Here is a 27,936-nt window from a genome sequence, read left to right on the forward strand (position 1 = left end):
ATGTTAAAGCAAAGGGCTTCCATTGAAAGAGGACCTATTGTCACTGTGTGTGTGTGTGTGTGTGTGTGTGTGTGTGTGTGTGTGTGTGTGTGTGTGTGTGTGGACTGGAGTCCCGTATTTAGCCTTTTAGAGCACGTTGTATTGGTTTCAGTTAGGTGGATCACTAATGTAATGAACTCTCTGATCCACTGTTACTGCCTTTTTGTGACATGAGGCTGCCATTTAATAACTTCAAATCAAAAATGTTGTCTGTATATCCCAAGCATAGTAGTAGTTGTAAGACATTGTTGGTTTTTTGGGCTTAGTTTATTGGGTTTTTTGACAATAGATAACAAGGTAAGAGGTCTGCTACTTTATAGCCTGGTGCTTTTTTATTGGACAAAACACTTTAAAATCATTTGAACACAAACTCTGGAATCCACAAAAGCACGGTTATGTAAGAGGCATTGATAGTTGAACAAAATACATATGAAGGTGAAAAGCTAGCATAAACAAGACATCAAAGTCAAGGATTACAAAATACTGACATTTAAATATTAGTATGTGATTTGATTTGATTGAAACATGTATTTTTGTGACTTTTTGTTGTTGTTTTTACACATACTTGGATTCAAAAGGAATGCCATTGTTAAAATGCCACTTCCGTTTCCAGCTAGTAGTGCCTATTAGCTGAATTTAGCTTAACCCTCCCTGACACTCTTGTTATACCAAACACAGAAATCTTCTGAAATGTGCGACCATACTCATAATTCTTGACCTCGTCTTCCCAAGCTTGTCCTACAGCTTCTTGCTGTTTGTTTGTTGCTCGCCCTTGTGGACTCACCCTCACCACATCCAAATAAATAAGGAAGCAAGGACGGACAGATTAGCAGCCGGGGGGGATTTGATGATGTAAGAGACAGCGGCTGAGTGTATGCACACATCTCTGCCTGTGTGTGTATGTGTGACAGGTCGCAGGGACGAATGTTCAATTTCAATTCTATTATGTGTGTTTGACAAATGAGATTAAGCATTTACAAGGTTCAAACACACATATGCATGTCCCTCTGGTAAACACACACACACACGCACAGGCAGCAGCAAAATAAACAGCGGATGAAAAGTGAATGCGCAGCCTGAATAACAGTAGGGGGCTTACACTATCCAGATGATGTTTGTCTGTGGATCAATACACACCAAGGCTTCCCTCCTAATCCTCCTGTCACTGACACTGTGTAAGCCTGCACTCACATCAAACACACACATGAAGCATCTCCAGCCAACAGGTGAACCTCCCTCACCTACTTGTTACACAAACACACTTCCACATCTTTATGAGAGTGAGAGTTTTTATTTTCAAATGACAACTCTCAGCGTCAGGACCTGTACAGCCCAGTTTTGAGGTCTGAAAAAGGGAAATGAAGTATCAAACGGAGGTCTGATTAAACCTGCAGTTATACCACCCTTTAAAACATCTCTCTGATCCATTGATTTGTTGCTGCCTTGTCATACAGCCTTTTGAATCAAATCAAGCAGAAAGGCTCAAAGGTCCAAAATAATTGCTGGAACCAAATCTGAGCTGGAACAGCCTGAGGGGGTGATTTGTGTGTGTGTGTGTGTGTGTGTGTGTGTGTGGGTATACGTTTAAGTAGCGAATATGCTGCTGTTAAAACCGCCTTTATGCTAACCTGTTGTACATAAAGAATNCTCTTAATGCATTGCATAAAGATCGGATCGGGAAAAATCGGTATCGGCAAATTGTCAAAATCAAATGATCGGAATCGGATCGGGAGCAAAAAAAGGTGATCGGGACATCCCTAGTGAAAATCATACAATAATAAACCGATTTGATAAAAATACTGGAATTCTCATGTAAGAAAAGAACAGAATACGTTTTTCATAAAAAAAATTAAGCAGGGCGCCTTATGATGCATGATAACCCTGGTACCTTCCAAATTGACGTGAATAAATACATAAAACATAATTATTCATGTAAACCCTGTTAGTTTTAATTTATACTGCTCCAGACATTCTTATGATTTTATTTGATTATCCTTGTGTAAGCTCTTACCTCTCCTAATATTTAGTAAAGTGATTTCAGTTTGTTATAGAGACATCGCATATGTTGATGATTATTGGGACACAATCAGGAGAATTAGGTCCCCCCCCCCTGATAATCAAGTTATGACATTTTAACATCGTCATCATCACTGTTTTGAAACAGGACAGTCATGTTAGCACCATCAGCAGCCAGTCGAGCCCCCTCTCTCCCTGCTAAACTTTCTAAATATTACAATAACTCTCCACTACGTCCATACAGCAGCAACATCGCCTCCTTCCTGTTGGCTGCTGCAGCTGTATTTGTAAAATCACCAAACTACACTGGATAGGATCAAGGAGAGGAGCAGATGGATCCAATATTTCCCGCTCCCTCCTCACTCTTCAGGCTGAGAGTTACCTAACAAGGCAGGAGTTACTGAGCATACCTCTACAGTGCTTGCAGGTCGGTAACTACGCCAATTATGTTATCCCCCATTTCTGTCTGATCGGGGCTATAAATAACCCCGCAGTGTGTTATCTCTTCATCTTAGATTAGAAGTCAGAAGGTGGATCACAAGGTGCATCTCAAATATATTTGATCAACGACATCAAACAGAAATCATGCCCACCTTAACAGGTTATTTACTGTATTCATTTGGTCTAACAATCCCCTTTATCTAGGGTTTTTCTTACATGTCTGGATACTAAGTACTGATTGCATTACGTTCAGTCTACGGTGACCTCTGCTGGTGCAAAGCATCCCTGCATCCCTTCACTCCAATGGACTAAAGATGACCACAATATACATTCTTCCTATCAGTCCTCCTATTATTTACAAAATAACATAACACACTTTATGAGTCTCACTGGATCTTACCTGTGAGCTTGTTGTGGCTGAGGACCAGCTGAGTGATGTTAGACAGAGTGACTGAAACCACAGGAAACATCAAGTCAACACAGCACAGCAGACAACTGACACACATGCATCCTACTGATACATACTACTTTGTAAGAACAGATGTGAATAATATACAAGCATAAAAGTGATTATTTTTCAGGAACAAGCAGACTTTTATGGCCACTAACTAAAGTAATAACATCATTCCCTGCATCATCCACAACAAATACAGTATATGTGTATAATGTTATGTCAGCTATTGTTAAAACGGGTCCGGGCATGGCTATTTATTACACACTGATTCATCATGAACACTATGTTACATGCAAAACTAAAATATTAAGGGTTGTTCACATCAGTAATAACTGCTGTATTTGATTTGTGGTATTCATTCATTGATCATTTATTTTACTAAATGTATTATATTCAATTAATGATTTAATAACAAGTGAACTCAACCTGATCAGAAATGTAATAACTTAACCAAATACTGCAATAAACTAGCTGATATGGTAATTACTTACTAAATAATACATTCATTATAAGATCAAGTTATTACATTATTGGATTTATTTGCATTTTGATCTGGTTCAGTGCTAATATTAAAGATTTTCAGGATTAAATTATTGGACAATAATAATAAAGTGTTATTTGGTTAACAAGCTAACGGTTTTAATAAAGTTTTTTCAACACTGCAGACAAGGCAGGCTGGGTGACGTCACCATCACTGAGTAATACGTTAATACCACAGTTTTTACCTATTTTATCAAGTCTACGTTTTTCACAAGTATGTATAGTATTCTTTATGTACAACAGGTTAGCATAAAGGCGGTTTTAACAGCAGCATATTCGCTAAAGTGTTGTGGTGAAATGAAAAGCCTTACACAGTCCTGGGACGTCCAACATGTTGGAAATGCCTCTGTCGCACATCTCCACCTCCGGGATGTTCTTGTCCCGACTCTCCTCCACTATCTTCTTCAAAGACTTGGACATCTTTTCTGAAAAGCATTGATATACAAACAGTACAGCGTGTTACTGAGTTGTAAAAGTCGTCCTTCGTTAGCTACAGTGTAACGATAAAGAGACCCTAACTCACTCAGTCGACTACAAGAGAAACTGAATGTGCTATGTATGATAACACAAAGAAAAACACTTATTTACTTACCGTTTGTAAAAGATGAATGAAATCAGAAATGTATACTAGCTTTTTTTAATTCCTCATAGAGTACGCTTGAAGCTGACACCCTTCCGGAAGTTTATTTGTGAGACACCATTCCTTAATAGGATACTTCCTGTTCCTGAAGCCGCGCCTCCGCGTCAAATTAAGAGCTCCTAAACCTCCACAGCAGCCTCTGTTTCAGTCCTAAAGCTGAACCAAGATCCAGGAGAGAGACAGCAGCTGCAGGGTTGGGGGGTGTAATTATGTCAAAAATAAGTAAACAACAAACAAAGGTTATTTTCCTACCAATTGTTACTTTATCTTGATGGAAGCTGGATGAAAACACTGTTTATTTGTGTTACAAAATCAGAAAAAACGTGTATTTCAATCTCAGTTTTACCTTTGTATTAATTGTTTTAAGAGTAATAATATTTGCTTGATATATAGAAGTCTACAATATTGCTTATGTGCCTTTATCCTGTGTATTATCACAATTGGGATCACTACAGCAAATATTTGATATGTGTCAATAATGAGGTACATTTTTGCTCCTACGGTGTAGGAGATAATTGAGGAATAGACACGTTTGTAGTATGTAGCAGTCACACCTCTCTTCAACAGTTGTGGGTGCAGTTCAGTCTCCATACCACATGATGGCGGTAATGCGCTGTTCCGTTTTCTGACAACGTTAATAAAATACCACGAAGAAGAAAAACTGTAAACAGAAATGTGCCATGGAGAGTCTGCGTGTACTCGAGCTGTACAGTGGGATAGGAGGGATGCATTATGCTCTCAAAGGTTAGTTTATCGTTGTTAAATACTGATTTTAGTTTGCTACTGATACTTTAAAAGTTATAAATCGTTCAGGATGGAGATTGGAAATGTTTCTATCACGCTACAGGGCTGAATGACTGAATACAAATGTTCCTGGGAGTCCTAAAGTGTCCAAATCCTGATATATCATATCCACATGGAACCTTAAGAGGACTCTGTGTGGACAACTAGTCTTTATACAACCATACCCCAGCCTGCAGTCCCCCATAATCTATAATAATTTGTATGTGACGATTTGTATGCCATTTCAGCTTGAGCTGTCCAGTCCACAGTCGGATCATATATTATGGTGTTCCATTGACAAAGTGTTATAAACAACTAATGGTACAAAAATAAAAATTCTGAGAAAGGAGGAATGAGATTATTTTACGCATATTGGTTTGGGTTGGGCTAAAAAATAAAGCGTAAAGGGAAACAGTAGCTGATTATTTTCCTGTAGTTCATTTTCAGTTTTTTCTTCCTCCAGAGAGTGGCATACATGCTGAGGTCGTGGCTGCCATCGACATCAACACCACAGCCAATGAGATCTACACACATAATTACCCTGACACCCCCCTCTGGAACAAGACCATTGAGGTGAGTGGAGCGTTTGGGTATAACAGCATGCATCCAAACAAAGCTACAGAGATCAGAATCAGAATACCTTTATTAGTCCCACGGAGGGGACATTTGCGTAGTTACAGCAGGAAAAAGAGCCACTGACAGCTTAATGTTACATATGTTAAATATGTGACATGCATTAAAAAAGTTACATAATTTATACATATCCTGTAACAGTTCTAAGGATTTAGCAGCCAGGTATATATTACACAGTTATTAACACCATTTATATATTGCACATAGTTTGTTGGTGTTGGTTTTGTTGGTAATGATAGAACCTTTGAAAACTCTAATTTTCTGTATTTTGTTTTACCCTTTAGGGAATAACGCTAGAGGACTTCAATAAATTATCTTTTGACATGATTTTGATGAGCCCTCCTTGCCAGCCTTTCACCAGGTAGGTCTTGTGCTTTGGGATTTCAGTCAGATAAATATTTTTTGTGAAGTTAACATGTTTTCTACCTAAACGTTATCATAGTAACCTTCTTCTAAATCACTATTACATGTATTTAATCAATTTCAAAAGGTTTTCCTCTGAAAAAGTGATCCTTCTCTCTGTGCAGGATAGGACTTCAGGGTGACATTAATGACCCCAGAACCAAGAGCTTCCTCTACATCCTAGATCTTCTGCCAAGGTCTCTTTTTATTCCCAGATTCAACTTTTTAATGCCCTCCTGTCAACCTTGATCAAAACATATTTTCATATTGAAATCACAAAGTCTAGCCAAGCCCAAGAACACAGTTATTATTTGTAACTAGTTATAACTTTGTGAACGTTTAACTGACACGTTTTCTCAACAATAATGTTTTCAGGCTGTGCAGGCTGCCCCGTTACATCCTGCTGGAGAATGTGAAAGGCTTTGAGACCTCCGCTGCCAGGTAGGAATGGAGGCAGCAAGTAATAATAATAATAAATGGGATTTATATAGCGCTTTTCTAGACCCAAAGAGCTTTACATTAGAGTAGGCGTGCATTAAAAAGACCTGAAACGTCACTATGTGAGCATGCAGCCACATTCTGTTGTATACTTAAATTATTGTATTTATTATGTGATTTGGATTCATTCCAATGTCAATCACATGTCATTACATGTGATTGACATTGGAATGAATCCAAATCACATAATAAATACAATAATTTAAGTATACAACAGAATGTGGCTGCATGCTCACATAGTGACGTTTCAGNACCAGATGCGAACATGACCAGTAAAGACGTATTTGCCTAAGTACGGACTGAAGTGGTCGAGTCGAGTTTTTCAACTTTTGTACCAGAGTTGAAACTAAGGACCTTTAAGGACCTCTTAGAGAGGGGAGGGTACGTCAAGCACGCTTTTCGCTTACGGTTCACGTGCAAGCTGGGAGAGACAGACCGCAGTTCATTTCCTCATATTCCAAACGAGATATTACGGTAGCAAATCACCCGGTTCTTTACGACCAGAACTATTTACCGGGATACAAACCGGAGGAACCAGGCATGGAGGGAGGTGGCAGAGACAGTGGGTGTAACGCATAAAATCCCCGCGGTTTTTTGCTTTGTATGTCGGGGGCGGGAGATTCATGTGATTGGTTGTTAGTCTTAAAAAATCCCCAAGCTCTCAGACACGCCCAGTTCCAAGATTTTCAAGAGCTGCTGTGTGGACGTACCGTGAGTGAGGTGGAACACTGATAGGAGTAGGGAGGGACGTTCAAGAGGCTGAAGACTTTTACAAGCATTGTAGAAAGTGGTAGGAGATATCAAATCTAAACGCTGAATTCTTAGTATTAGGAACAAGATGACTGTTTTCAACATTTTAAAAGCTACTCTACAAAAGTGGTTTTGAACAGAGATGGCCCTTACATAAAACAGTCATTGTCATTTCACCATGTCTATAGAATCAAATCTATGGTTAAACCTATTCTTAAAGTCTTTATTTTATGGCCATTATATGGAACTTTTTCCTCATAATTTCAAATTTTTATCTTGTAGTTTTGACTTTCCTTGAGGATATTTTGTATTCTTTTTCGGAAACAGCCGTCCATAACATTATATCTAGTGATTTTCTATTTTGTTGTATTTTGCAACCATCAAAGCTTTTTTAAAGAACGCATCATAACGAGCACCCGGGTCAACAGCAGCTCCTCACGGTAAAACTTTCTGTCCCTTCCTTGTTTAGAGTGGTTCTGAGAATCCTTCTTAAATCCCTTCTAAGCTCGGACTCATTGCTCGAAATGTTAAGAGCTCTCAGAGTATTCTCAGAATGTGTTCAGCTTGCCAAGTTTCATACAGCCCCACATTGTTGAGCACTGACATTGGATGGAAGTCTCTCCATTACCCAATCAGTGAAGCCTTCTGAAATAACTTCAAGTTTCTACCGTTGCACTTGACATGGCTTCAGTGTCAGACTGACCTGTCCTCTGCGGGCAGATGGGAAAAGAGCCCGGTCTCTCTGAGCAGGCCCACTGCTGACTTCCAGTGGTGGTTCTCCAGAACCGAGTTATTCTGCACATGAAGAAATAAATCATACAAATGTAACTTCAGTACATCCATCGGGTCATTTCTGGCAGGTTAAAGACTGTTACGTGGTCGTACCCTATAGAGTGTAGCGAGATAGTGGTCAGTCTTGATGAGGAAAGGCTGGTTGACCCCCGGATGGTCCAGGTCATGTGTAGCGGCGGCGAGGAGTCCCAGCAGGATGTCACAGGAGGTCAGAGACTTGGCAAGCTGCATTAACAACAACATATCATGATGATTAATCAACAAAATACTCCTGTATTGAAACTACACATTGACTATACTCATTCTCGTGTCTCACAATGGGTTCCTGCATGAAGCAGTACATGGCCTGTGTGACGTCGGCAGCGTGGACAGCGTTGTGGTAGGGGTTGTCGCTGTGGTAGTCCTCCTGGACCATGACTAGGAACCTCCACAGTTTGAGCATGTCCAGCTGGAAGAGCTCCACCAGGCCGTACTGGTTCAGCAGGTGGAGGGTCAGGGTGATCAGGCTGTTCCCTAAACAAGAGGAACAGAGTGAGCTGGTTCGTGCATCTCTTTTGAAACCGTGAAAATCGGTGTAGCGATGAGATATGACATTTCTGTTTGTTTTAGTTTGAGGAAGTTATTCTCTTCCCTAAAGCGGCAATGGAAAAACAACAACATCTTTTTCAAACTGACGGGATCTCAAATTGACTGATTTGATTATAGGATTATTCGTCATTGGGTGAATCCTCTGTGTCGGCCAGAATCCAACAGATGGCACCATTGGTGTACATGGAATCTAAGGTTGGTTAAATGCCCTCAGTGCTGCGTCACAGGACTTTTAAAAACATCTTCTGAATAGTATTTATGGTCATGTTTAACATACCGTTTGTCAACCTATCGAAGAGGAAGATGTCAAAATTCCAGGTCCCGACTTTTTCCAGCATGCACTACGAAAGAGAGAAAGAGAGAAGTGCAGAATTAGTGATTCGAAATGTCAACAAAATAAATAAGTTCGGTTTTTATGTGTTTTACTGTAGTATCATTATATATAATGCGTGTGTCATACTCTGGCCTGTCCAGTGTAGTCTTCATCCAGGATGTGGAGGGGGATCTGCTGGGGGATGCCCCGCAGCAGCCGGGAGGAGTGCAGGTACCTCTGGAAGCTGAGCAGTCTGTGGACCCTCCTCTCAGGCGAGGACTCCGCTGACGTGGATCCAGAGCTCGGCCGTGCTGCAAACACAAAAACATGTCAAATATCTAACAAGGTTAATTTCACAAGATCATTAGGCCCTGAGGATCATTCGGGTCACACAAACTTGGCAGGGATGTGACACCAACACGGCGATATGCAAACAGTGGCTGCTGACACAGCCGCCCACTCATAAGCCTTTCGTCTGGGATCACACAGCAGACATGCTTTGTCAGTGGACACACACACACACACACACACACACACACACACACACACACACACACACACACACACACACACACACACACACACACACACACACACACTTTCTAAAGACATTTTAAAGAGGTTATTTAATCACTTATGGACGCACAAAGCTCCGATAAAGAGCCTCCCACTTCCTTCTTTTTCATCATGTAAAGATACAGCATGAGAGCCGTGCACAGACATCAGTGTAGCAGTGTTTGAGAATGTCTATGGCTGATAGGCAACTTATTTGTACTCACTGTGAAGAGTTCTGAAGTCGATGCACAGGTAAGGATGGGAGCTTCTTCGTTCCGGTTCAAACCCAACCTGACTTCTCACTCTCACATCTCCTAGAAGAAATCAGCAATTATTTCCTCAAGATTCAAACTGTTTGGAAAGTAAATGTGTCTGAATGTGCTAGGCTAAGTAGTATTTCAAGATATGTGACATCATAGACAGTGATTGATCTTGTTTAAGCGCCACATGACTGGTGTACACTTTCCAGAGGGGCGGACATCAAACAGCTGAGCATGCAATGCCATGTCAGGACAGCCTGCTCTGCTATTAATACTCAAGAGTCCCTGACGGGGATCTATAGTACACCTATGGCTGTTTTTATTAGTCAGGCAGTGGATCAGGCTCCAGGCTCGGACTGAAAAGACGGCGGGCCTGCTTTGAAACCGCAGTCAGGAGCAGTGAGCGTGCAGAGAGGTGACGGGAGGCTGCTATGACACTGATGCAGTAAAAATGCTAGTGTGTCGTTCCAGGCAACACTCCAATGCGGCAAGACTCTGTAGGGCAGTACACTCGTCAAGTTGCTCAACAGTGCAATGGGAGGTTTCCAGCATGGCACTAGAATTCAAATCAAAAGCAGTCACACACACGCACCCCAACCACTGGTTACTTACTTGTCAACAGCTGTTTGAATACTACACAAGCTCCTATCAAAATACCAACAACTAAGAATTACAATTCAAGGCATCAGAGTGTATCCGTGGCTCATGCTCAAAACATAAAATAAACCAAATGCTAATCCTCCTTGGCTGTGTGTGTGTGATCCCATGACTATACATCTGTCCCATTAATCCGTACATGCTAAGGCGTGTGCGGCTGAGTGTGTATTCTGAGTCACAGGGTCCATGTTTCTCCCGCGGTGCATTAGTGCTGGCGCCCCGGGGTGGATGTAGGTCATGTCATTATATCTGATGCGGCGAAAGCTCTGAGTCCTGCTATTTGAAAGCACATCAGCATTAACTTGGCAGACTGAACCCCGGGTCGAGGCAAACACCAGTCTGCATTAGCGAGCCTCTCCTTACACTCTAATATCAAATCTGCAGCTGCTTTACGCCGGTGACTTATGAGACTGCCATCACACTTAACCAAGTGAAACGATTACGAGGCTAAAGCTCCTTCAGTGAGCTCGGTGAATGACTGTGATGAGACGTGCATAGCGGCAGTCGAGGATTTGTATCATCCATCGAGAGACAAAAAAAAAAATATCACAACATTACGTGAACTACAGAAAACAGGATTTGAACAGAGAACTGCCCCGGCTGTTTGATGCTCCCTGCCTACTCACTATGCTTCACAGCAGCAATCTGATATCCATGAGCTGCTCACTACCAGTCAAACACCGTCTGATGTATGAGTAAAGGTGGCCAAAGCAGCAGCATGCGAGGACACATGTGTGTAGGGTGGACTGATGTCAGGGGTCCACCCAGGCTCTAATTGCACCATTATACTCAATAGTGTTATTGATCAGGAAGGAGAGACTGCTCCGGTTGCTTCCTGGATGAATTTGATTCCATCTGCCTGGCTGAACTATGAGCCCTCCGTCCTCTCATCCATTTTCTGAACTGCTTGGGGTTGCCGAGGGCAGCGAGCACGTGGCGCACAACAATCTGTACTCTTAACAAACCTGGGCAAACTTTAAAAAAAGGCACTCAACACTGCAGACACACACAATGTAAACCTATTCTGATGGAGAGATTACTAAAAGGCCGTGGACGGTGCACTCTAGTGTGTCCCCATCTCTTCATAATGTCTCCATCCCTCCCTCCATTTTCCATCTGGCTGCTTTTAAAGCCATTGTGGGTTAAGAAATGATCATGGAGAAGATAAGCCCGCTGATGTCTGGGATGTGTGTGTATGGGTGTGTGTGCTGTAAATGGTTGTGTGCATGCACTGATAGAGGGGAAACACTTACCTAGCATGCGAATGTACAGTGCTGTCTGGTCGGAGCTGTCGTAGGAGATGGCCCCTCGTCTCTGAGCAAACAAGAAGGAACATCATAAACAGCTGTCCAAGGTTTGTAATGAATTATGTTTTAAAAAACAAGAAATACATCTTAAAATGGATGTGGGTGGTATCACAGCCACATCTCAGCACACACACGACTCAAAAACACAAAATACAGGCAATTATTATTAACATAAACACACGCTGAGAAGTGGAGGGAGGTGCTGCGGTGTGTGTTTATGTGTGTGTGTGTGTGTGTGTGTGTATGTGCACAAACGGCAACACTGATAAATATGTTCCAGTGCCATATCACCAGCCTGATACGGCACTTACACCAGTGCTATCAGTCATGTGAGAAATGCATGTGTTATGTGGACACACACACACACACACACACACACACACACACACACACACACACACACACACACACACACACACACACACACACACACACACACACACACACACACACACACACACACTCCCATAAATAGAAATTACTTTGAGTCCTATCCAAATAGAAATGTCCCCTCCCACCCGATAAGTTTTCTGAGCCATTTTTACTTCCCTTTAAAAGTCTCTCACGAAAAACTGTTGAAAATGCACGAAGATTAAATTGTATATAATGACTTCCTTATCCAGCAGGTGAACGCAATTTCAATCGAGTTAGCTGGAACTAATAACGACACAGATGCAACACAATAACCCTTGAAAAGTCAATACCATTCATTCACCAATGGCTAATACCCAATAATCTATTAAATCAAAAAATAGCATGTTTCAGTTCACATTGTCGTCCTTGAAGGTTTGATGTCACTAAAACTCAACATTTCTGGGAACGGCATCACGAGAATACTTTTTTTCTAAGAAGCAACTTGTCTACCAAGTGAAGTGATCATAATGGTTTGCTCCATAACAGTTGATTTAATATCGATTTGGACGTTACATTAGGTTGGCATCAATGTGCCGACAAAACACAAAGAACTGGCTGAATCTGAGGCCTTATGCATCATGAATAAGTAACATAATAAACCATTTAAACTACTTTGTAAATCGTGCCAGTGTCTTCCAAAATGGTTGTTTTTCTTAAATCAGGGAAGGCTTATCGAGTATGAGGATAGGAGATGTTCAGACAGCTGTGATTCTCTACCAGCTGGTCTTCTTGATCTTTATCTCGTAGCATTTGTGTGCTTCCAAAAGATGGTCGCCGCCTCTTCTAGGCTACTTCAATGTATAAACTGCAATGTAATTTTGTTATTGTGAATAACAGTGCTTCTGTTGACTTTAGAATGAAGTTGATAAGATGTGTGTTTTATCTTTGCTTGTGTCTACAACTCAGTGCCAACAGTTTCCCTCCGCAGCACCACAGTGGTAGTTGTAGCGGTACGGCTGTGGTAACTGAATATTTGCTCTGCCGACAAACAGCTGCTCCGGGCTACACCTTGGCTCACCTCTCCATGCACTCCACACTCCTCTCCTTCTCCCCCCCCCCCATCAGGCCGACTCCCCTCTCCCTTCTGGGACTCCTCTGGTCTAGAGTTACCCATTCCACAGGGGGCCTGCATGACTGGCCCTTCATGACAAACGCCAACTGGCCACAGCACAAACACAAATGTCCATGCTTGTATACTCATTACTTCATATCCTTAGGATTACTCAGAATCTCCTTCACACACACCTGACACTGTCCATCCTGTGGGCTCATGACAGCCGCCAATCCAAAGCTAATATTTTACCGGCTAGCAAACAGCTTGACTCGGGGTGGGTTATCTCCGTGTTTACACACAGCACCAGTGGTTAAAGGGAATATTATAGATTGAGTGTGTATATATGCATGGGCTGTTGCGGTGTTTGTGTGTAGGGGGCTGGGTATCAGCTGTAACATGCGTGGGAACTGTGTAATACTGGCTCTAGGTCTGGGAATGGAAGAGTGACCAGCCCTGCCAACACTTGCCCAAACAAACCTTTTGGCCAGAGCTTTTTTTTCACACACACACACACACACACACACACACACACACACACACACACACACACACACACACACACACACACACACACACACACACACACTTAAGTGGACGTTGGCATGTGCTCCTATGTGAGCTGGTAAGAAGGAGCTGGTCGTGCGAACACTTTCTCAAAGTCACATTCCCACTGTGAACGGAGGGGAAAGTCGAGTTTTACCCTTGAGATGTGCAGCCCATAATACACACCCCTGCCACGCCTTGTATTGCCAACACACACAAAACCATCACCCGTGGTCCTGTCATGGTCCAGAATGAACTTGAGCCCCCTTGTGAGCTTTGTTTTTCTGTCATTCATGCTTCACAGCTGAGGGTGATGGGGAAATAAGGGAGAGAGAGAGAGAAGCAGGATGTCAGAGGCATGACTTGAACTTAAGGTCACTGGCAGGAAATCCACATGAAAAGAGGTTATAAAACAATAATGTGATTGGTCTGATTTGCTGTCCTACTTGACGCACACACATTTCAGTCTTATGAAACATTAGGAATGATGTCCAGCAGAGTATAATCTCCTTTGTGAAATGCCACAATAGACTGACCAGCCTCTTAACAAGAATTAAGTATGAAAGATTTAACTATGAAGGGCCTGCAGGTAGTGCTCGCTTCCGTCATTGAGCTAAAACAGTGACTGACTGATAACTCCTTTATCTGATAGAACATGTTGTGCATCTCCAGCCCATATCATGGGTTTCCATCATGGTTGCGTTCCAGCACAGGTATGAAGAGGTCAGACAGGCTAGCTTGGTTCTTATGTCTTTGTTATGCAACTTGCTTTATGCTCTGATGTCTGCATAGAGACCCTTTAATACAAGGTTCTTGGTGTCCAGTGTCCATTAGGGGGAATTGACGCTTGGGAGACTTTTGCTGTGGCTTCAGTGCTGAGTTTGAGCTGACTTCCAGTTTGCATCTGACCCACAGCCTCTGGCACCAAACGAGGCAGGGCCAATTCCTACCAATCTGTTGGACAAGGCATTTTTGGTTTTCACTTCAGGCTCATGCAAAGCTTGGGAGAAATGTGATCCACTGGGATATTAAGTCAAGTCTTCAATATTCTATCTCTAAAGAATCCTGCACAGTGATTACTTTTGCAACATTCATAAATACAACCTCTGTTAATCAGCCCAAACATCATATTTTGTAAAGGCATATGTACAGCATATCTAGTCCAAACAATGCACAGTTGTCGCTAACTAGCAAGTGCTTACACAAACCCTATCTACCACCTGGATTTGGAAATGTACTTGTGTGGTTGACGGTTTACCTGTTTGGTTACAGGCTACATTTATTTCCTTTTTTCTTCCATAAATCTTCACAAAGTCAACTTAAACTCCGTCATTGTTTACTGGGAACATGCTCTGCGTGCCTTTAACTGAGCACCTGGAGCGGCAGACAGGTTGTGTTTGCTCGCAGCACAAGCCAACTCAGTTTTGTTTAGAGTTTACTACTCGCATAACAGTCTGCTCATTGTGCTCCCTGCTATTCCACGTGAGCTCGTTTACATACGGCTCAGTTTCTTATCTGGGCTTAGACTGGCTGCCAGGGGGCCACAGCGTTTAGGTTTCCGAGGTCAGGAGGGCACACAATGTCAAAATGTCTGACTGGTTGAGTAACGCCAGGTTTCAATGTTTGTTATGATCGGACTGAATGCAGACAACAAAGCAGACAGCCTAATGTATTGTGTGTTTGATTCAAAAGACACTGGTTACGAACTAAAAAGCGTTTTAATCTGAGCATTATGATTGAGCCGATATTGTAGTCTGATGCCCTCTGAATGGTATCTAACTGTTTAGTACACAGTGTCGCATTCCCACACTTCCTTGTTCCAAACAAAAAGGACATCAAACGGTCTTTATGATGTCATTCAGCTTCGAAATGAGGTTTCTGCTGAGGACAAGCCTTTTGCACTGTCAGTAAACGAGCTAAGGCCAAGCAAATGAGGAAGCTAGCAGTATTTCTAGAAACTGACTTATCAGAAACAAACACACACACACACACACACACACACACACACACACACACACACACACACACACACACACACACACACACACACACACACACACACACACACACACGATAAAAGCAGCCGGACTCAGCGCAGTTTCATAAACTGAAAGCATCCTTGTGAGTTATGACCTCTTGCAGCGCTGTGCTGTGTGGGACGGCACATTCCAGTAACTGAGTGCTAGGCCATAAATGTGGACAGGTTTGGAGTGAGTGAGTATGTGTGCATTCGTGCACCAGCCATTGCATACACAAAAGCCCTAGATGGAGTCTACCTGTTGTAAGTGTTTTATGAGAACTCTCTCCACTCTGACACACTCCAGCTGCAGTGAGTTTCTGAGAGGGGGAGGGGGGGGGGAGCTGGGGTGTATTGGCCCGATGCCTCAGCCAGAGAATGACGGAGCAGTGTTGTCGCTAAAGAACAAAGCAGCGTGCTTGTCGGGCTGTAATATATCTGCAACCGATGCAGTTTTCTTTTACTGGAAAGTGTGTTGAAATGATTTAAGCCTTCTTTAGCAGACGGCTTTAAAAGGGGGCCTTGTATAAATGTGCTTTTAGCGGTGCTCGATGACACAAGTGGAGTTGAGGAGTGGGGGAGGAGGTAGATTTGCTTCATATTCTCACTGGCCGTCTACCCGGCACAGGAATTTCATTCATCTAAAACATCATCCCCAGGCTCTAATTGCTTCTCTGGGCTATCGTAAGGCTCCCCCCCTTTGCAACTCTTAACCTTCTGAGGAGAGTAAACAAAACCCGAGTCGACAACCGGTGCGTCTGCGGACAGCTATTTGGTGTTTAAATCTAGCAACAGGGCTATATCAATTCCTACATCCTGTATGTGCTCATCTCATTTGTCTATAGGACTACAGTTAACATGATTCATATTCAGCAGGCGCAGTTGGCCCCCCCTGACATTGTGTCCGTTGGTGTGTTGATGTACGGAGACACAATCTCACGGCCGATTGCACTCAACACTAAAGCACAAAAACAGAATGGTCATGTGATAAGAGGGGCCCCCTTACCGAGAGACAGAGAAAGTGTGTATGTATAAACGAAGACAGGATGTGAGGTACTACTCCGGTTTGTTTACTAAATAATACACATCCTCGCTCGGTAGACTGTACCGGCTGGTTTGCGCACATTTCACCGAAAGGCAAACTCTGGCGGGGAGAGGGTTAACGTTTTTGTGAAAGGTTGTGAAACACACCAGGCTCAGTGTCTGAACGGCTCCTTCAGCATTCTTACCACATCCTGAAACTACGTCAATCCGATGGCAATGTGCAGAAAAGAAAAAGCTTATCGGTTCAGTTAAAATCAACAAAGTAACTCCCTCAGAAAGAAGCACTGTGGCGTATTCTCTTATCATGTCGTGCACAGAAACATCCATAGTGTTGACGAAACAAGCAGCGATATCTCCCATTCTTGCACACAGGCCTCTCATCATCTCCTGCCCCCCAAACGTCGGAGTTGATCTGGGGTCAGTGGCCGACATACTCATGGAGGATATCTGTGACTGTTATATGATTTACTCGGGCCTCATCGATACCGCTATCGATTCTTTTTTTGGAAAATGTCAATAACACAGCCTCATCAACACCATGGAACTGTGTGTGAATGTGTTACACATCATGACAGACAGCCGTCGGGTCTTACTGCTGCCATGTGTAACGTCTCGTGAATGTGTGTAGTAAGGCCAACGTAACTTAATGTGCCGTAAGTGTTTAGACGGGAACCACATGACTTTGTTTACTCCTTGTGTCGTATTACTGCTCCTTTCATTCTGCACCAATCTCATCTCAGACTGTGTTTAGCCTTCACTGCAGAGAAGCCAGCAGCAGAGTGGAACAGCATCTTCCAACTCAATTTTAGGAACGAATCAACAAGCAGCCAACATGCATTGCAATAAAAACAATAGAGGCATTGTTCTAGATAAAATGAGACCATCTGTTTTAATGTCGTTGCCGTTTTCAACGCCTCTTCGACAGCATATTTACACCCCATCATAAACATTCCAGGACCACAGAGTGACATATTCTTCTGAGACCCTGCCGCGTCTTCAACCCTACTCTTTTGCCTCTGTTTACAAGAGGAAATGTCTTCATCTGCGAGGGAACGGGAGGGGGCAGAAGAGAAAGAAAGAAAGAAAGAGAGGGAGGGAGTTTGTGAGTGAGCAGAACAAGATAGCCAGAGAAATAAAAAAGAGACTGAGACTCCGGCCATCTGTGAGTGTGGCAGCGAGCCAAACCACTGCCCACAGAGCCCGGGCACATGTCTAACTGCCTTTCTCTGCAATGGTAGTCCAGAAATGCTTCCACAAACAACAGGCCTGTGGAACCACACACAAAAACACAGAAGCCACCGAGGACAGATGCACCCTTATGGTCAGGAATAGGGCCCGAAACACAATATTTGTAGTAGTGTAATTGCTGTGACAAAGGCTGAGTGACACAGCCGCATGTGTGTATACATGTCCACCCAGCTCTGCCACTGTGTAGGGAAGAAAAAAGGCAAATGTCCATGTCAGCAGGTCTTTATGTTGAATCCCTCGTTGGTGCTTTCTTGCTTTGCATAAAAGTGTTGGTAAACCTTGTGCGATTTAAATATTCTTCCACAAAAATGACATGCAAATCATTAGGTTTTCACTGGAAACACATTTCACACTACAAAGTGTGCTGCTTGTCCTCCTTCTTTCACAACAAAGGGGCATTATACCAGTACAAACCATGCACACCACAATCACTAAATGAACTCTGGCTCACTTGAGAAAAAAAAACTGGTGAACTGACCTAAAGACACGATAGCTTTACACCTGGGTTTTTATGCAGACCATAAGCATACAGCATTATGCCCAGATGGGTTTGCTCCTGATGTCTAGGCCCTCTCAAGGGACCCCTTGTTTGGGGCTGTGGTCTTAGAAGCAAGGTCCAAGAACCACAAAGACAAAAGGCTGCTTCAGGCCTTAGGATTAGTCTTACTTTCATGAAAGTAGCACACAATGGGACATTGTTCATTTGAGACGTGTTCTAACGGACTGGAAATACTTTGTTTGGTTTTAGGCTAACGGTGGTACCTAGGTAGAGTGTGCAGGCCTTATAGTAATTTGGTCATAAACAACTGAGTGCAGGAACAGAAAGGTCTTCTCCAGCTAGCTTATCCACTATTCTTATAACATCTATCAAAAGCACCAATAACCCAGCGGACAAAAGGGACCAGTGAGGACGAGCAACACTGAGGGCCTTTGGTAGCCAAGGCTATGCATTAGTCTTTGATGCAGCGGCCAGAGATGGTGTGGTAGGTTCAAAGCGGACACACATGGGTGGTTATGTGGAGCAGCGTTTCACACAAAGCACTAATGGACGATCCATTGTAGAGCACGCTCACACGGTCAAACACAGTGACTTAATGCGTAGTTAATGTGTCGAAGGATGCCATGCAACGCTATGGGAGTTACTGTCCATGACCAACTAGCAGGACATGACCCAGAGAGAGGAGTATAACCCCGGCTGCTGTTGTGCAAATCTATTGAAGCAATAGTAAGGAGGTTTTAGTGTTTTAAAACTGTGACGCAGAGGAGGAACTGATGTACGACTTGATGTGCGACCATCTGAGCTGAGGTTACAGGAACATTCGTGTTACAGTCAGTTAGGGAAGTGTACCACACAAAGGGGTAATGCATAGTAGATCATCTCAGATATGCAGTGACTCAATGTTTGGCTTAAATACATTGGAGATACAAAGTAATGTGTCAAGTTTTTCTTTCAGAGACAAAAGAGTCAAAGAAAACGTGACGCCACAACATGATGACTGTTGTTGTGGCCTACCTTTTCCTTTCATTCACCACAGCTGAAATATAGGGGCAGGCTTACAAGAGGCACATTTCCAAGAGTTCAGGTCTCTGAGAAAGCAGGAAGCTCAAGTATGACTCAATGATGAAGGTTTCTTCTGTCAATGTGTCATGGGATGTTGCATAAATAACAATGTGGCACGTTCCTCCTGACAATACAGAGTCACAAAAGTAAACTGCTTTTACTCTGGCAGTAAACTGACATTGATGGTTAAAGTGAGAGGGCCTTTATCTGTGGGTAACATGCACACATGCAAAGTGGTCTCAGGTTGTATTTTGGGTCTGAGAGATAAGAAAATGTTGTGTGTGCAAGTGAGTGCTCATTGTGTGTGTTAGGGCCTAGATATCCAACAACCACCTGCAAGATTCCTGTGGATTATTCATATATTTGTTTAGAAGAAGGTGCTGGTTTTAAGGCCTGTGTGATTCACATATCTCAACCCACTGTGACAAAATGATAAATAAAGAGATTTAAAAAAGGTCTTTTTACCTGTGACAGCTGTCTTGGATCAGGAGCCCCGAAGAGGGAAGAGCTGGAGCTGAAACTAATGGCTCCCCTCCGGCTGAGGACATGCTTGGGAACCGGCCTGTCTAGAGGCAAAACCGGCAGCTGATAACATACTTCCATTGAATAGTCAGGGCTGGATCCGGATCAAAAGTATTTTTTTTAAAAACAGAGAAATCTAAAATGTAATCAACAATTGTTAACAAATGCAGAATACTGGTGAATTAGAAAATCTCCCAAGCCAAAAACAATCTTCAATATTGTGGAAAGGATCTGCTGTCGAGCTGCAAAGTAATTCTGTTCATTATGAGCGACTCAAAACTTGTCCAGATCGCCTTCATTGATGCTGCGTCTTATTTACCGCCACCTTTTTTACCTCCTTTGGTGTCATTCTGTAGGCAAAAAAAAGATATCATGCTGCTGTTGCATTTGCTCCTTTCTTTCTCATTTTACTCAAATCCGGGCCCACGGACGACGAGACCTTCTTGCCATTTTCTGGGTCTTTATGAAAACGCTTCCTCATTTTCAAAGCAGAAGAAAAAACTCATTTGCGTTTCGTTGCGTTCGCGGATCCGCATATCACATATCCCGAAATGAAAACAAAAGGCACGACCACTTCCAGAAAAAAAATCAACACAACATATTGTATATTGCTACACCGGCGGATGAGGTGAGGCAGATCCGGGATGTGAGCCCCTGGTTTCAGTCGTCGCCGGGAGGTTCTTCGCTCATTCAGACTTACACCGGAGCCGAAATATAATCAACATGTAGGGCTTTTCCCTCTTTCTTCTGCATGATGAAGAAGCAGCAATTCACCGCTTGTAAAGCACAAAGTGTCTGTCTCAGAGAGGGGAACCCCGACGGTAATCTCACTCGCTGCGATTCCGGTTGCTTCAAAGGAGACGTAATGGCACGTAAAACAAAACTACGAAACAAAAGTCGACAAATTAACAACCTAAAGTGTGTTTATTCCCCTATAACTACCTACCTATCGTCCTAAACATTACCCTACTGTATGGTTTTAAAGCACACACCACCTGCCAGAGATGGTGCTGTTGGAGCGAGCAAAAGACGCCCTTGTCTGAAATGAACCAATAGTGGCAAGGCTGGTTTTATAAACTCAACGCTGATTGGATAGAAGCACGTAGGATGTATGACCCGAATGACGCGATTGGTTATGAAGCCAGGGCGATCCCAAGCCCTATATGAGCAGTCGTTTGCAAACGGCGTGGACTTTCTCAAGGGTATTCCTCCACAACGGGGCTTGCCCTGCAGCGGTCCACATCATTGCCTGTGATTACCTTCCTCTCATGACTCATACTACTTGGGAGCTGAGAGTCACAGAGAGTTTGAAATACAGCCTAGAAAAAAAACAGCAAAAAGGTTGCAGCTCTGTCAGGCTAAGGCAATTTGATCCGTATGACTGTTTGTGGTGACTCAAAACAAATGCTGATTGGAATGTAGAGTGACTCATTTTACTGTCTAGGTCTGTCTGTCGGCACCAAATGTGACAAGATAATGACCATTGATTTGTTGTTGTTGCATGATAAGGTGTCTTCATGAATCAATTCCCCAAGAAGAACAGAGCAGTAGAAAATGAATGTTTTCACTGGAGGTTTCTGTGCCATGCCCATGTGCTGGGGGGGACAATGGACGTGCCATGGCAACGGACAGGCCCAGTGCCAATGGAGGCATAATCCCCCTCCCCATTTCCACGGGTCTGAATGCAGTTCCCCACAATCATACCCCCCACAAAGAGGTCCTGCATCTCTTCCAGGCAACACTGCAAAACACAAAAACAAACCTTTCACAGACAGTAGCAGGGGTGTAAAGATATTAGAATAAACAACGTATGGAGAGGTAACCATGTGCATTGACTTACATTTTATCTAAAATGAGGTACTCGTGTTTTAAACTACTAAACAAAACTAGAAAATCAACTGTTTTGAACGATTGTAAGATGGAGCAGAATACTCAATTGTATGTTTACTGCTACTTTATTTTGAACTATTTCATTTGTATTCTTATTATCCCTGTGTTTCTGTCTTATAGTTGCTGCTATAAGACCATGAGTTTCCCAACAGCGGGTCGATAACGGTCCATCTTACCTTATCTTACTTTATCTGGACTGATGGTAAAAAACGACCTTTCACATCTAGAAGTATTTTGCTACAAATAAAGCAAGAATGTCAAACACACAAAGGCAGTTCAGTTTTTGCAACCTGTTGTTGCCACACAACTCTGAAACTGCGTCAATGGCCCATCACGTGTGTGTGCACCGGACTGCACATATTTTACACTCCTCTCACTGCACATTGGGGAGGCATTTTTGTTAATTAATTTCTTCCACAGACATTTACATTGCCACCTTCACACATACACGGAAACTAGCACACATCTTCGAAGCATGGCAGCTGTGTTTAACTACTCTAGAGTCAGCCTCTGGAGCTTTGGTTACGGGTGAGCTGCATACCTGCTGATTCCCCTGGAGGTCGCAGGTACAGTATCTGAAGCCCCGATCCCCTGACTGCACTTTAGCCGAGCTCTCTGGAGAGAGAGTGGAATCCGCTGAGGTGTCCCTAATTGATTTACCTGTTACTCTTGGATGACACTGTTGGTATATAAGAGTCATTATCGATCACTCAAATTCCCATTCTACATCTATTGTGCTTTTCTGACATACATATTCTTTGTGCATCTGTAAAAAAAACACACATGAGATTTACAATTGTATAGTTGATCTGACATCATATGCTCTTAATTATTTTCATGACTAATTCATAATTTTTTTAAGTTGATGCTATTATTATCAGGTCAAATTAAAAGAAATAAACAGCATTTTTATACTGTAGCATACTTTTCTATTAGATTACTAACGGATAAGAATGTACAGGTATAGTGTGTATTTGGAGCCACCTGGTGGTGAAAAATAGCAACTGCATGGACAGTGTGCTTGTAGAGTCAAAAATGAATTAAAGTAATATTTAGGTTAAATAAAGTATATCTTAAGAATATTTGAAAATATATGGATTGCTAGTTTGTAATCAGAATGTATTAATTGTGGAGCGGAACTGATTTTAGGTTTATATTTTCCAATACTAGACTAATGCCTGCCAAATAAAAAGCGAAATGCTGCAAACCTGACACCTTCTACTAACACTTACAGTTTGCATTTCCAGACTTGGAAAAGTACAATGTGAAAAAGCATGTAGTGCTAGTATAAAATAATAAGTCCTGACGTGCTAAACAAAATGAGTCCCAGATTTCATGAATGTGTGAAAACTTGATTTGTTATTCATGTGTTACTGAAGTGACACATCTCTTGTTTCCATCCACAAAGGAGTATGAATCATAAGATCAAAATGTAACAGCATAACCACAAGTTTGATTTGAGTTAAATGTGTAGTAGCATTTTGTAATGTCTGGTTGGATGTTCAGTACATGGTCATTTACCTGGCTTTTTGTAACAGGTAAATGATACAGAAGGATGTCTGATCTGAGCTTAGAGGTGTTATCTACAACTCAGAGGAAGACCTGGCGCTGAAGAAGTCCTGCACACGAGCCAATGGGAAGCTTCTTATGCTGGAGCTATACTGGCTTCACTGTCACGGAAGAAGCTCACAGTCTAAAAATAAAAAAAGGAAAATAGTTACCTTAGTATCCCTGTTTATCTCATTATCATACACACATGTGCCTGGATGCAAAAACATGCCTCGGTATAAAGAGTTTACAGTAAACAAGCCCTGTTATATTTAAATTGAGCATTTAAAACAAGTGCAATGTTAACGACTAAGGGATTAACCAAACTACATTTACTCCTATCGCATTTTCATGTGTGATTGTTTTTGTATTATTTGACTTTAACTTTAACTATATATTTATTTGTTGTTCCTTTCTTCTCTTTTCTTTTTTCTTCACTATTATCTGTAAAGCGTCTTTGAGCACCTGTAAAAGCGCTAAGAAATTAAATCTATTATTATTATTATATTATTAATGGAACATTTGTGGTGTGTCAATTTATATTAAGGAATAAGTTAAAAAACACAAGAGAAGTGTTTTGTTCCTGCAACATTGTTAATAACATTTTTTACAGATTAAAATGACTGTTAAGAACAATCATTACAATGCAGATCAACCATGATAAGCCAGTTTTTGTGACATTTATTTTGATTGTTTACTTTTCAATGTAAAGAATCAAGTTACAAGTCTGTCCTTGCTATGCTAAAAGAATGCGGTAAATCTAAATGTACAAAAGGGAAAAGATACACCTCCTTCGAGCCGGATTTGAACCAGCGACCTAAGGATTTCCATGTAACCACTACAGTCCTCCGCTCTACCAACTGAGCTATCGAAGGGAGCTGCTACAACATCAGAAACATATTGATTTGAAGATCTAATGCACATTTAACGTAGAGCCATACAGAGAAACAAACGAATACAATTTCGTTAAAGTATTAAAAAGCCGCATCTGTTCTGTCCGAAATCATTTTGATACCCTTTTTCAAACGTTAGCTTCAGTTGTAAATGTGTCCTCTGGTGGTTTTAAATACACACATTGACACCAACAGATCCGGACGGGGAATTAGCTCAAATGGTAGAGCGCTCGCTTAGCATGCGAGAAGTAGCGGGATCGATGCCCGCATTCTCCAATACCTTTTTTATTTTTCAACACTATTTCAGCAAACCATAGTGGGCGAAGAAAACACACAATTACAAAAACAAAACGAATTGTCTATATTTGCCTAACTGGTAAATAGATAGAGTATGGAGAACGTTCATGGATAGCTTCAGCTTTAGTTGCCCGTGCTATAACTAATGTGTCCTCTTTGCTAATAGCTAACTTCAACTGTTTAGCTAGCTACTGAACACAAACTTGGTAACTCCTTAATTTTGTATATTTTATTGATTTTCAAAATATCGTTTTCCCCCTGCTTTTATACTTCATAAGATATATAAGGTTATACAGAAAGTTAACTTACCAAATTTGGAAGGATAAAGGTACTTCCTTCTGGTGCGAAACATCGTTGCTTCCAGGTTCGTTCGATGTTTACATTTGATAGATCTAAATTTGTCTTTAAATTAGCGTCATGCTAAAAAGTTAGCATTCATGTTAGCCTAACATTTACATGGTGAGGTCAAACGGTCAAAAGACGTATATGTCTTAGTTCGTTGAAACTAATAACTTTCTTAGTGTATAATCTCACTCATATCGACGTAACATTATATGTCCATCTATTATTTAACATCGAATATTATGAGTTAGTTAACTTTTTTACTAAAGCACATCTGCATCATTAAAAACATCTATCATGTGCTAAGTGACTGCAGGCAAAATATACATTAATTAACATTAGCCTAATTGTTAAAGCATGTTGCTGATGCTACATTTAAATGTAACCCATATAAAGTATAGCATGTAGTTTAAAAATGATCCTCAATATGAAACAACTGAATCCTTGATGTGACAGTAAAAACCTTCCTACCCTAAAACCATGAGGTAAAAACCGTAAAAACATAAAAGAAACAAAAATACTTCACAGGTTAAATTTAGTTTTTTCTTTTAATTTAATTTAAAAAAGCATATAAACAAACATATGAATATCCAGCCAAAATATAAATGTACTGTCTGAAGTGAAATGTAAGAATCATGAAACTGTTCACTTTCAAGTTGGCCCAATTTATCAAACTTAACATTCTTCTCCTTCAGAGTGTGCTGAGTGCTAGGAGAGCAGCACCTGCAGGAGTCTGGCCACCACCACGACATTCAGGCTGTTTCCTAGAACTCTGTACTGCTGCTTGGTAGTGGTCTTCTTCGGAAAGGCTGAAACATTAATTAAAAACAGATTTAGACAACATGTACACAATTGGGAATGTGCAGCAATCCATTAAATACAAATAGAAACACAATATCACATTATGAATAAGTTAAAAAGAGGAATCAATATAAATCTGTCTGATTTTTTTTAACTTACTGAAGCTTTGAGGAAAGCCCATGAGGTTGGCAACTTCTCTAGGAGTAAAATAACGAAGTTTCAGTTTCAACAGCCGCTGGAGTTTCTCATCTTCAGCGCACTGGTCCAGACCTGTAAACACACTCTCCATCTGCAGAGCACACAAAGCAAAAGCCCTCAACACACTTACAATTAAAAATGTGGCAAAACAAACTTTGAACAATAATATAAATGTGCCCGTACTGAAATCAAAACCTACCTCTGTTTCCACGCAGCCCTGCATAACTGAGCCAGTTCCTTCCACATACCGCCCATATCTAGAGATACAACACATTAACACGTCAATTAAAAAAACGACTCAAATTAATGTTTTTTTCTGCCATGTTATCCCATATAAGTGTCACTGAGTTTTGCTTCCAGTTGCCATGCATTTCTTCTGCCAAAATTGCACTAATAGAGTAATTTTGAAGAGTACCCACCCTTTGGTAAAGCAAACAGACCTCCTACATGTGGGCCGAACTATGTCTAAGAGCAGAGCGTATCTCAGCAGGGTTTTAGGAGGAAGGAGATACGGCTCCATGTCTATCTGTGGTTCCAGGAAGTCTTGGATCAGCCTGAGAGACAGATCGTTGTTCTGGCTCATCTTCCTCTGAGCATCTGTCTTCGTCTCTAGCTTGTACAGGACATGACCCTCCTGCACTTCCTCCTCAGGCTGGCAGGTGTCTGCGCTGGGACTCAGGACTTTGGGCTGCTCAGCGGGATGTGGGAAGGCATCTAAAATCTAAGATTACAAGCTTTATCAAAAGACGCATGAGGATACAAACACTATTCTGGGGTTCTAACATAATAAAATATCCAACAATTATAGATATGTTATATTTGAACTATGCTTTGTACAAGAAGAGGTATGCGAGCTCCAAATTAGGTCAACATTGGAAGCTAACTAGTATTTTATTTGAAACAGCTAGTCTCACCCTTGAACTCTGGATGCTGAGGTTTTCTGTTGAAATCTTAGCAATCAGGAAATAACGCAGTCTTGAATTTGGGATCCCAACCTGGATTTAAAAAATAGAAAATAAATATAATAAATCCAACTTAAAGTGAAGATGTATTCAATGACATTTTCATACTGTGTTTTTCTTACACTTGTGGGTGAGACCATGACCTCCTGGAAAGTGTATCCACATTCAGTGAGCGTTTTCACCAAACGATCCCTGGAGATTGGAAGTATAACATGACAGATGAAGTCTAAAGGTAAATATCATTACATGTGATTGACATTGGAATGAATCCAAATCACATAATAAATACAATAATTTAAGTATACAACAGAATGTGGCTGCATGCTCACATAGTGACGTTTCAGGTCTTTTTAATCACTCCTCTACCACAGCTTCAGTCACCCAAGGTGTTCCCCAAGGTTCAGTACTCGGCCCCCTCCTCTTCATCCTCTACATCCTCCCCCTTGGTCAGATTCTCCGCCATCACAACCTGGACTTTCACTGCTATGCTGACGACACACGGATCTACCTCAGCACCAAATCCCCCCACAACCCCCCTCTCACACACATCGAATCCTGTCTGACTGCAATAAAATCCTGGATGCAACACAAACTTCCTCAAATCAACAGCAATAAAACTGAAACTCCTCCTCATCGGCTCCAAATCCACCCTCAGCAAAACCCCAACCTGACACTCACCATCGATGGCACCCCTGTTCCCCCTCCACCCAGGCACGCAACCTTTGGCGTGATATTCAAACCCCACCCTCTCCCTCGACCCCCACATCGCCAAAGTGTAAACCTCCATTTTTCTACCGCAATATGCCAAATCCGTCCCTGGTTCACCCCGCCGGCCCCACGAGACTCATGTCACCTTCATCTCCTCCGCGTCTTTACTGCATCATTCCTCTTCGGATCAGCAAACATCCCTCAACGACGCACGGCAGAACACCTG

General features: G+C 41.9%; 3 protein-coding genes, 1 long non-coding RNA gene and 2 other non-coding genes across 7 annotated transcripts; 2 read left to right on the top strand and 4 right to left on the bottom strand.

Moving 5' to 3' along the window:
* Window positions 1-2,865: 2,865 nt before the first annotated feature.
* Window positions 2,866-4,176, bottom strand: LOC104946229 (uncharacterized). The gene is made up of 3 exons (XR_798416.1): window positions 4,083-4,176; window positions 3,802-3,915; window positions 2,866-2,947 (listed from the first exon to the last, which is right to left on the bottom strand). It is a non-coding gene; the product is annotated as an uncharacterized lncRNA (long non-coding RNA).
* Window positions 4,177-4,791: 615 nt separating this feature from the next.
* LOC104946219 (tRNA (cytosine(38)-C(5))-methyltransferase-like) lies at window positions 4,792-6,402 on the top strand. Its single transcript, XM_010772004.1, has 5 exons — window positions 4,792-4,874; window positions 5,377-5,486; window positions 5,831-5,907; window positions 6,074-6,145; window positions 6,324-6,402. The coding sequence occupies exons 1-5, from the start codon at window positions 4,811-4,813 to the stop codon at window positions 6,391-6,393; spliced, it is 393 nt and encodes a 130-aa protein (XP_010770306.1). The 5' UTR covers window positions 4,792-4,810; the 3' UTR covers window positions 6,394-6,402.
* Window positions 6,403-7,481: 1,079 nt separating this feature from the next.
* On the bottom strand, window positions 7,482-21,254 carry pde7a (phosphodiesterase 7A). Of its 2 annotated transcripts, none has more exons than XM_010771992.1 (8): window positions 20,015-21,254; window positions 11,615-11,675; window positions 9,669-9,755; window positions 9,037-9,200; window positions 8,854-8,917; window positions 8,305-8,501; window positions 8,082-8,213; window positions 7,482-7,991 (listed from the first exon to the last, which is right to left on the bottom strand). In XM_010771992.1, the coding sequence occupies exons 1-8, from the start codon at window positions 20,150-20,152 to the stop codon at window positions 7,890-7,892; spliced, it is 945 nt and encodes a 314-aa protein (XP_010770294.1). In that variant the 5' UTR covers window positions 20,153-21,254; the 3' UTR covers window positions 7,482-7,889. The 2 variants fall into 2 exon arrangements, with proteins under 2 accessions (XP_010770294.1, XP_010770290.1); XM_010771988.1 differs by having other exon boundaries at window positions 9,669-9,758.
* Window positions 21,255-24,298: 3,044 nt separating this feature from the next.
* On the bottom strand, window positions 24,299-24,384 carry trnay-gua (transfer RNA tyrosine (anticodon GUA)). Its single transcript is given in 2 exon segments — window positions 24,299-24,334; window positions 24,348-24,384. It is a non-coding gene; the product is annotated as a tRNA-Tyr (tRNA).
* A 221-nt stretch (window positions 24,385-24,605) lies between these two features.
* Window positions 24,606-24,678, top strand: trnaa-agc (transfer RNA alanine (anticodon AGC)). The gene has a single exon. It is a non-coding gene; the product is annotated as a tRNA-Ala (tRNA).
* A 905-nt stretch (window positions 24,679-25,583) lies between these two features.
* Window positions 25,584-27,554, bottom strand: trdmt1 (tRNA aspartic acid methyltransferase 1). The gene is made up of 7 exons (XM_010772017.1): window positions 27,332-27,554; window positions 27,125-27,194; window positions 26,955-27,035; window positions 26,460-26,761; window positions 26,240-26,297; window positions 26,002-26,131; window positions 25,584-25,850 (listed from the first exon to the last, which is right to left on the bottom strand). Coding segments are annotated over exons 1-7 (744 nt in total). The 5' UTR covers window positions 27,334-27,554; the 3' UTR covers window positions 25,584-25,749.
* Window positions 27,555-27,936: the final 382 nt, after the last annotated feature.

This window comes from Notothenia coriiceps, unplaced genomic scaffold, assembly GCF_000735185.1.
Source record: "Notothenia coriiceps isolate Sejong01 unplaced genomic scaffold, NC01 NC01_scaffold00000339, whole genome shotgun sequence".
NCBI classification, from domain to species: Eukaryota; Metazoa; Chordata; class Actinopteri; order Perciformes; family Nototheniidae; genus Notothenia; species Notothenia coriiceps.

Coding starts and splice junctions, on each gene's coding strand:
- LOC104946219 (XM_010772004.1), top strand. CDS start 4,811: ATGGAGAGTCTGCGTGTACTCGAGCTGTACAGTGGGATAGGAGGGATG. Junction 4,875..5,376: donor GATGCATTATGCTCTCAAAG/GTTAGTTTATCG, acceptor TTCTTCCTCCAG/AGAGTGGCATACATGCTGAG. Junction 5,908..6,073: donor CCTTGCCAGCCTTTCACCAG/GTAGGTCTTGTG, acceptor CTCTCTGTGCAG/GATAGGACTTCAGGGTGACA.
- pde7a (XM_010771988.1), bottom strand. CDS start 20,152: ATGGAAGTATGTTATCAGCTGCCGGTTTTGCCTCTAGACAGGCCGGTT. Junction 11,676..20,014: donor ATCCAAGACAGCTGTCACAG/GTAAAAAGACCT, acceptor TTGTTTGCTCAG/AGACGAGGGGCCATCTCCTA. Junction 9,201..9,668: donor CGACTTCAGAACTCTTCACA/GTGAGTACAAAT, acceptor TTGTGTTTGCAG/CACGGCCGAGCTCTGGATCC.
- trdmt1 (XM_010772017.1), bottom strand. Junction 26,132..26,239: donor AGGGCTGCGTGGAAACAGAG/GTAGGTTTTGAT, acceptor TGTGCTCTGCAG/ATGGAGAGTGTGTTTACAGG. Junction 25,851..26,001: donor GGGCTTTCCTCAAAGCTTCA/GTAAGTTAAAAA, acceptor TTAATGTTTCAG/CCTTTCCGAAGAAGACCACT.